The 8,558-nt window shown below is 39.1% G+C and overlaps 1 protein-coding gene across 2 annotated transcripts in view; it reads right to left on the bottom strand.

Moving 5' to 3' along the window:
* Positions 1-8,558, bottom strand: part of wnt7bb (wingless-type MMTV integration site family, member 7Bb) — a 69,885-nt gene that overhangs the window by 53,443 nt on the left and 7,884 nt on the right. The window contains exons 1-2 of one of the 2 annotated variants that reach the window (XM_014023301.1): positions 7,963-8,447; positions 1,702-1,928 (exon numbers count right to left, since the gene is read on the bottom strand). In XM_014023301.1, coding sequence (XP_013878755.1) covers positions 1,702-1,928; positions 7,963-8,045 — 310 coding nt within the window. In that variant the 5' untranslated portion in view covers positions 8,046-8,447. Of the gene's footprint in view, positions 1-1,701; positions 1,929-7,962; positions 8,448-8,558 lie in introns of those variants that run through there. The other variant, XM_014023302.1, reaches the window with a different exon arrangement.

The raw sequence follows: 8,558 nt of genomic DNA, 5'->3' as shown, positions 1-8,558 counted from the left end.
AAACTAAATATTTAATTAGTAAGTTAAATATTTAGTTTATAAACTATGACATTTATAAATGTTTGAATCATATGGTGAAAAACTGACATTGAAAAATAAATCTGTTCTTTTTTCTTATAAAAGTCTAAATAAAACAAAAACGTTGGAGGTAATTTTTGACTGTGTAACTTTATAAACGGCACCCCATAGTTCCTGGCGATGTTATTGCTACTACATGACTATCAGCAACCACAAGCTGCAAAACACTCTGCTCAGCAAAATAAAGATGGACAACACCAAAAATGTAAACTGTTTTTTTTTTTTGGTATTAAATCTGAATGATCCACTTAGCAGATTTATCAGATGTGAGCACTGCACTGATAACAATGCAACAAGAAATCAATTCAGCACCTGCTGCTAATTTAAACTGTACTTACAACTACACCTGGAGTAGTTTGTTGGTTGTAAATGAACTGACAGCAGTTTAGATCTTCATAAAATCATGTTTGCACCAACCACTAGGACATTTTTGAGCATGAAGTTGTTTTCAGAGAGCAGCAATTTATTATAGTCTTCTTCCCTCTCAGACTAGTGTTTAGTTTGTCAATCCAGTCAGAATTAAACTCACTTTTTATTTCCAAACATATTTATTAAACTTCTTAGAATTACTCTTAAGGATGCCATTAAGAATGCACTTAAGTGTAAAAAACTACTTCGCCAAAAGCTGAAACTAAAAGTCATTTTTCAAGCATCTCAGTCTCACTTTAAGCAAAATGTAAGAGTAAATCTTAAGTGTCAGTCTTAGAGATGATTTACGACACTTTGCTGTGCCGCAAAGCTGATCCTGGATGACGTCGTTACAAAAACCCCAGCATGGACCAATCACTGCGTCAGATTTCATGTTCAACAAGATTCTCTGAGAAATATCAAGATAAAACTGTGAAAATCCTAAGATAAGTTCACATTCAACACAATAATATTCATACATGTCACGTTGTACTGATTGTAAATTACTCAAATGTTCCTCATTTGCATGAATCCAGATGTTTATTTTTTCAAAACTCAACGAGGAAATGTTGAGTTTCCTCCTCCTCCTCGTCTCTTCACTAAACTGTCCGCTGACAATACCCCCTTCACACACACACACACACAAATCCTTGTACTTGCGTCAAACTGAGGACATTGTATTGACTTCCATTCATGTTTGTAACTGTATTTATTCCTAAGCCAAATGTTGTCTCTAAAACTAACCATTACTAGTCTATTCCTAACCCTAACCTGAACCAAAACTTAATTCAAACCATAACTCTAAGCCTAACTAGTAAAGCAGTAGAGCTGCAAATAAAGCGAGGACATTGAAGAGGTCCTCACTTTACATCAACTTCACTTTGAGAGTATGGAATTTTTAAATGAAATTTACAGATTTCATGAAGGTTGAGTTAAACACAGAAAATATAATAAATAGAAAGTTCTTTCCCACCTTGACCAGTGCAAGAGAGACCTCTGGAGCTGTCTTAAATATCCAGAAGGGTAAGAGTGATTCTTATTCTTAAGAATTTTGGTAACTGACGTTTACACTTAAGTCTGAAAGTAGGAGTAAAATGAAGAAATTCTCAGCACTTCGGTCTAAAGTTCCACTCGAAGAAGTTTGATCAGTTCAGGCCCTGAACTATCCGTGTGAACGAACACCGTGCTCCTCCTTGTGAAAGAACCCAGACTGACCTACTCGCAGCTCCTGACCGAAGACTGTCCTTTCTCCCAGTGCTGAGCAGTTCCACCGTCCATATCGGAACTGGTACTGACACTCATTGATGCCCATCTGGGCGCCTTCGCCCACAACGATGATGGCGTCCGGGCGGCTCTGGCAGATGGCCCGCTGGCGAGGAGCCAGCCCAGGAATCTTGTTGCAGATGATGTTGGCACCCAGAGCCACCACCGAGGACAGAGCCCTGCCAAGACACACACACACACACACACACACACACACACAGTTAGGATATTAATCAACAAATAGTGTTGATGTTATTGCAACACAAAGAAATGCCTGATTTTTTATGGAGACAATAGTTTCTGTCCTAAGGTTGTTTTATTTAGGAGTTTAAACCTCACTTACACTTCACAAAAAGATGTTTTCCTTTTAGCCACATGATTACCATATTTATTCGTGTATAATACGATCTCATTTATAATACGACCCCCCTTTTTTAGCTTAAAAAGCATAAAAAATTTAATTCTCAAACTACCTCCAATTTCATACAGACTTCAAGATATTTCAGCCTTTGCAGTCTTTATACATATCAGTAAAATGATCGTTGGACTGTTCATTTTATTTTAACAACATATGTACTAAAAGGTATTTTGACAACAAATATACTGTATATCAGCTGTAGTAGCATCATATGAATTCTGGCATTTTACACACAGTCCACCAGGAGGCGCCAACACAAAAGTCAGAGACTTCACATGAGATCTGGACCATCTTGTGGGGGGAAAGCAGATTACTTCCTACTCGCAAGCGCCCCCCTCTGGTGGGGAAATGTTTTTTCAGTGATACAAACTTTTTTAGAACACAGGTAGACAGCAGCCATTACAGATGAACATGTGTTTGTTGTTGTTCCAGCAGCAGCTCGGTCACACGCTAATGTCATTAGTTTGTTATCATTACTGAGCTGCAGGACTGATTTTCCCCCTTTTTTTCACATCATGTCGCCTGCTTGGATCTGTTATCATCTCACTCTGAAGAACAGAGGAGTGTCAGAGGTGAGCTCGTTTCAACTGATTTTTACGACGTGTCTCATTTCTGGACTCAATAATTTTGCCGATATTTCAGTTAAAATACATAAGTAAAAATATTTATCCAAGTATAATACTACCCCCCAACTTTATGGATGATTTTATGGATTAAATTTTCGTATTATACATGAATAAATACGGTAATCTGCAGAGAATTTATGTAGTTTTCAATACCTATCACCTTAACTCATCCTACTGTTGCACTGCACAGAAAATGAGACACTTAACACATCAGTGAAGGAAAAACTACAGCACGTCTGAAAATTTGTTGTGAAAATTGAAAAGGAAAACATATTTGAAATGAGTTTGCAAATTTTGATGAGAGCAAAACAACTCACAGCTCAACAAAGCTGTAAACTCCCTCTCGGGTTTTGTTTATAGCCTTCAAAACCATGTAGATACAGACTTTTCAAACATGTCAGGCATGGGAAGCCAGAAATTAACATGAGGGGGAAAGGCTATGCTTTGAAATATGACGTTAACCTCAAAAGGATTAACCACAAACAAGGCAAACTAACGCAGGCAAGTTGTGTGTCAGCGAAAAGCGATGGCAGTCAGAAACAGGGTGGGAATGAACCGACTGGTGAGGAGGAAGAACACTCAGAAGTGGAAAGATTTATGAAAAATATTCTTAGGATCGCAGTGCTTGTTTGGACATCCCTGACTCAGAGCAGGGATTTGTTAAGTCTGTTAAGAAAGACAAACTTACATTTTTGTTTTGTGCGGTTGCTTAAGTTTCACTAAAAACGATAAACAACATAAATTTTAATGTCAAGCTCATAAACTGAAATACATCTGCGAGACGAGCTTTTAGCTCCAAGAAGTTATCAGAGTTGTAATTTAACTAAGTACAAATACTTTGTTACTGTACTTAAGTAGAATTCTTGGGTATCTGTACTTTACTTGAGTAATTATTTTTCAGCATACTTTTTACTTTTATTACCTTTTTACACAGTTATCTGTACTTTCTACTCACTACATTTTTTAAAAAGGTAAGAAGTCGTTACTTCTATTTTATTCAGAGTTGTTACTACTTAAAAATCCTATCCTGATAAATTGTGTCTCCTGATAGAGTGAATTTAATTGTGTTTGGATGAGAAGTATAAATATATACCATTCTGACACACTATTAGCTTGTACACAACCCATCACAGCTGCACGCTGTTAGAAAAATGTTTTTTTATGAGAAGTCACCTCCCAATAAATGTCATTTTGGAAAATCTAATTGCTCACTTTTACTCAGTACTTTTACTTTTGATACTTAAGTACAAAAAATATCAGATACTGTACTTTAAGACTTTTACTCAAGTAAAATTTTAGAGAAGACTTTAACTTTTACCAAAGTATTTTTATGATAAGATACTTGTACTTTACTCATGTATCACGTTGAGGTACTTTATACAACACTAGAAGTTATAAAAGTGCACAAAAGAGCATTTAAGAAGATAAACTCTCATTGTTGATGTTCCACACTTTTTTTTCTGGAAGCTTGTTTTGTTTTCATTCACAGCTGAATGATAAGAGTATTTCTTGTGGCAGAAGAAGAAATCTCTCAGCCCGGTGTTGATAAGGCACAGAAAGGAGACTTTTGTCAGGTGGATTTCATATCCAGGGTAAACACTGAGCCGCCTGCTGTGGCTTTCAGGCCCTCTTTGCTCTCTGGGCTGTTAAAAAGGCTTGAACTCCTCTGACCCTTCGTGACCNACACACACACACACACACACACACACACACACACACACCTCGCTGTATGTGTGGTTGTTCATGGCAACAACGCTATCCAGCCTGTACAAACTGAAAGGGCCGGCTCATTAAGAAAAGTAACGTGCAGCTGGAGAAAGTCACTAGTTTAACAAATGTTCAGGCTGACCTGATCCTGCATTCAAAATGTTTCCAACAAAACATTTGAAGCCGACATTTTCAAGCTCTGAACACCCGTCCCTCGTCGGCTGTTCTACTCGTGTCCTCCACCTGACGGCTGACAGAAACGCAGCGGCGACCTAAAGCATCAAACACCCAACGGAGAACTCCGGAGCTAAGCTTTTAAACACACGCATCATGGAAGTGCACAAACGCACTCAGAATTATCCATAACGTAGGACCATATGAACACACAAACATATTATTTTTACAATCTAAATTTCTTAAATTTGAAGACCTGGTGGAGTTTAAAACTGCTCAAATTATGTTCAAGGCTTCAAATATATTATTACCCGAGCCCTTACAGAAATTGTTTCTTGAGAACGAAGGGACGTATAATTTAAGGGGTTATTTAAATTGAAGGAGTCGTAGGATACGCACAACAAGAAAGAGCTTTTGTATTTCAATTCATGGTGTCAAACTATGGAACAAACTAAAAAATGACTTAAGAAGAGTCAAAGTTTAATACAATTTAAAAGAAAATGTAAGGAGGCTATTTTTTCAGGATATAGAAATATGAATGGTGAGTGGCTGTTTAAATGGGTAAATGTAAACTAATAAGCTCATATGAATGTATGTGTATAGATGGGTGAATATAAATGTATGTGTGTGTGTAGTGCGCTCATGCCAAAAAAAGGCAACTGTGAAATGTAAATTGATTTACTTTAATCTTGATGTTTGTTCAGGTGCGTTAGATTCATGTGTTTATGTATCCTTTAATGTGTAGATATGAGGAGTGATAGTAAATCGTTAAATTACAATATAAATTTATTTTACCCTTGTACAACCCTTTGTGTTACAAAGTCAGCCTGAGGTTTATTAATATTATTATATACTATTTGAAAATAGTACGGGGAAGGAGTTTATGTTTTTTACTTCTTCCTACTCCATTTCAAACATGTTGAGATTATTATTGTCATGAAATATTTGTATTTTGTATTTAATATGTGTAATATGTTTAAGTATGGTTATCTCTTTGTATTGTATGGTCATCATGTTCAAAATAAATTTGTTTGATTGATTGATTGAGACGTGATTCTGTTTGCTTCCTGTGTACCCCTGCAGCGTGGGGACAGCTGGCCCTCAGAGCACCCACACCAAGTCAAACCACTGTGAGGGGGTCTGCACGGTCCTGCAGCTGTGTGCACACAACTGGAAACATGATGTAAAACTCGTCACTGTGTCAGGTCGTAGAAAATCAACAGTTTTTTTGTGAATGTGAACAATTTTTTAAGCAAAACTATTAGGGGGTTATTTGCATGTGGTGAAAAAAATACCTTATAGCAGGGCTAGTCATTTGGCGGCTCGCGGGCCACATCCGGCCCACGAGTGACCAAAGTTCGGCCCGCCAATTGGTTCATTCATCTCTTCAGCTCAAAGCCCCGGTTTTCTACTTTAATTACTCTAAGTTCTTTTAGTTAAACACAGACATGTTTGGTGTCTACAGAAACATCAGAATCTTAGCTACAAGCTGGTAAAAACATTTCTATAAACACTCAAGACAGTTAAAACTTCAAGCAGTTGAAGATAAAACTATGAAAGTAAAAATAAAATTGGTTTAAAAATTTGGCAAGTCAGAGATGTCAAAATATTATTTGTGTCAAATAATAGGAGGCATCATGTGTTCTTTTTGTTTTTGATTATGTGTAATTATCACTACTTTTATAGGGTTCTGTATGTTGTATTCATGATTAAATGCAGCAAAATAAACTATTTCAAAGGTAACAGATCTTTGTAATACTTGGTTTATTTACATAATAACTTTAATTGCTGGATGTTCGGCCCCTCAGCTGTTGACTGGCAGTAAATGTGGCCCCCGGAGCAGTTTAGTTGAACAGCCCTGCCTTATAGGAAAAAGTTAAAACACTCATAATCATCATTAAATATTAAAAAACACTGATCATTCATCAGGCTTAAGCAGCCATCAATGACAAGCTCAGATGTTTGTATCACAGAGCAGTAATAGGAACTATAGCCCACCACATGGATGCTTCCAGCCACCTACTCCATCACAGGAAACCCTGAAACTCTGATAATCTCTCAGGCCGTGCATCTTCTACTAGGAATGCACTTACCAACGCTGCACAACTAAGTCTAGGGAATATAAAACTACCTTTTTTTTTCTTTAAAAGAAGAGCAGGAAAATAACTGTAAGACCCAACACTAACCATACCTCAAACACTTCCAGGCTCATTTATCTCAATTATTTTGTTCAACACGCCCCCAACAAAACCATATGATTTTACAGTACCGATGAAACAAAGATGGACTGACTGAAATGTAAAATATCCAAATGTTCTAGGTGGTTTATCCTCAACATTAAAGCAGATTTACGAGAAGCAAAACAATCGATGCGATGCAGTTTGATGTGCAAGTCATCGCTATACATAGCAGTGCAGCCCACTTACAGCGAAAACCAAAAACCACATCTATTTCAGGTTTGGGGTCTCCGGGCAGCGAGGAGAGAAGTGAAAAGGGAGCTGCATGGGTGAGGAAATATTTAGGGAAACTTTAACAAAGCCAGTGTTTCTTCTCGTCGTCATTTTTCCATTGATTTAAAGCCCCATCATCAGCTCATTAGTGTCAATCACCTGCATGCTGCTGCAGGAGGGGATTATGGGTTTGATACAATAAACATGGAAAAATACAGAGATGAATAAAAAAAATATGAAGAATTGTGAAGTGATAATCTTTGACTGGTGTTCTCCTTGCAGGGGAAAAAAAGCTGAACGTCTACATCCGATTGTCTTGAACATCTCTGCCACTCTGTGGCCGAAATGAATGTATCTTAAACACAAAGCTTTCTGTTTTTTTATTCATCTTGAGAACCGTTTCACTCTGAGGAAGATAATTAGGAGTCTTTGCTCAGAGACTCATCTGCATCCAGTTAATTAACACCACACTCCCACGTGTCAATCACACTTAATATTCTGTTGTTGTTTTTTTAAAAAAAAACAATAATTCAACAATAAATCCCGCGTGTTTAAGTTTACAATTAATTATAATTTCCTGACTAAGTAACACTTTAGTCACGACCGATCTCTGCGTAATTACGCATGGAGCAGTGATGAGGCAACGAACAGCTTCAACACATGGGTAAACAGCATGGCATATAATTGGATTTATATGTCAGGGTGTAAATGTGATATAGACAGGAGTGACACTAAGTCTGCGCGTTTGTTTGTGCAGCTGGACGGGCGCGCGCGCGCGGTGGGGGGGGGGGGGGCTCTCTGGAGTTAATGAAGCAGCGGTTAATTGGCTCAGACTTACAGGTAGCTGCCGCTCGTCAGGATCAGGAAGATCTGCGGGTAGTAGACTGACAGCAGCACACTGCGCGACGAGAGGAGGATCATGATGACATGGAGCAAATCAACCCGCTTGGACTGAGAGGAGAGGAGAGGAGAGGAGAGGACAGGAGAGGAGAGGAGAGGAGAGGAGGCGCGCGAGACGATATAAAAAAAAAATCCTTGTATTCCAGGCGTTAGGTCCGTTTTACGCGCAGGATCAAACCCAGCAGAAATCTCGTATTATCCTTGGTTCTGGTGGTCCTACGCAGCTCCGGTGAGCTCGTGCTGCGGCCGTGTGCGCGCCGACACCCGCTCTGACATCTCTCAGCAGCGGAGGCTGTTGCACAGTCGGTGCTGCGGCTTTCCGAGCCGGAGTGATGCTGGCTTCAGGGCTTGTGCATGGCAGAGCCGTGCCTCCCTGCGCTCTCAGGAGACTCGTGCCTGCCATTGGGCAGCGGAGACGCACTGCTATCCGCCCACTCCGCCGCAGCGGGACAATGGGGTGACACCGATCCGACCCCCTCTCCCAGTAGGGCGTGCGGAACGGGGGGTGGGGTTCATTCATCAGCATCACCCACC

Source organism: Austrofundulus limnaeus, unplaced genomic scaffold, assembly GCF_001266775.1.
Source record: "Austrofundulus limnaeus strain Quisiro unplaced genomic scaffold, Austrofundulus_limnaeus-1.0 Scaffold363, whole genome shotgun sequence".
Taxonomy (NCBI): Eukaryota; Metazoa; Chordata; class Actinopteri; order Cyprinodontiformes; family Rivulidae; genus Austrofundulus; species Austrofundulus limnaeus.
Note: the sequence above shows the minus strand (reverse complement) of the source record. Positions and strands in the feature narration are given on the sequence as shown.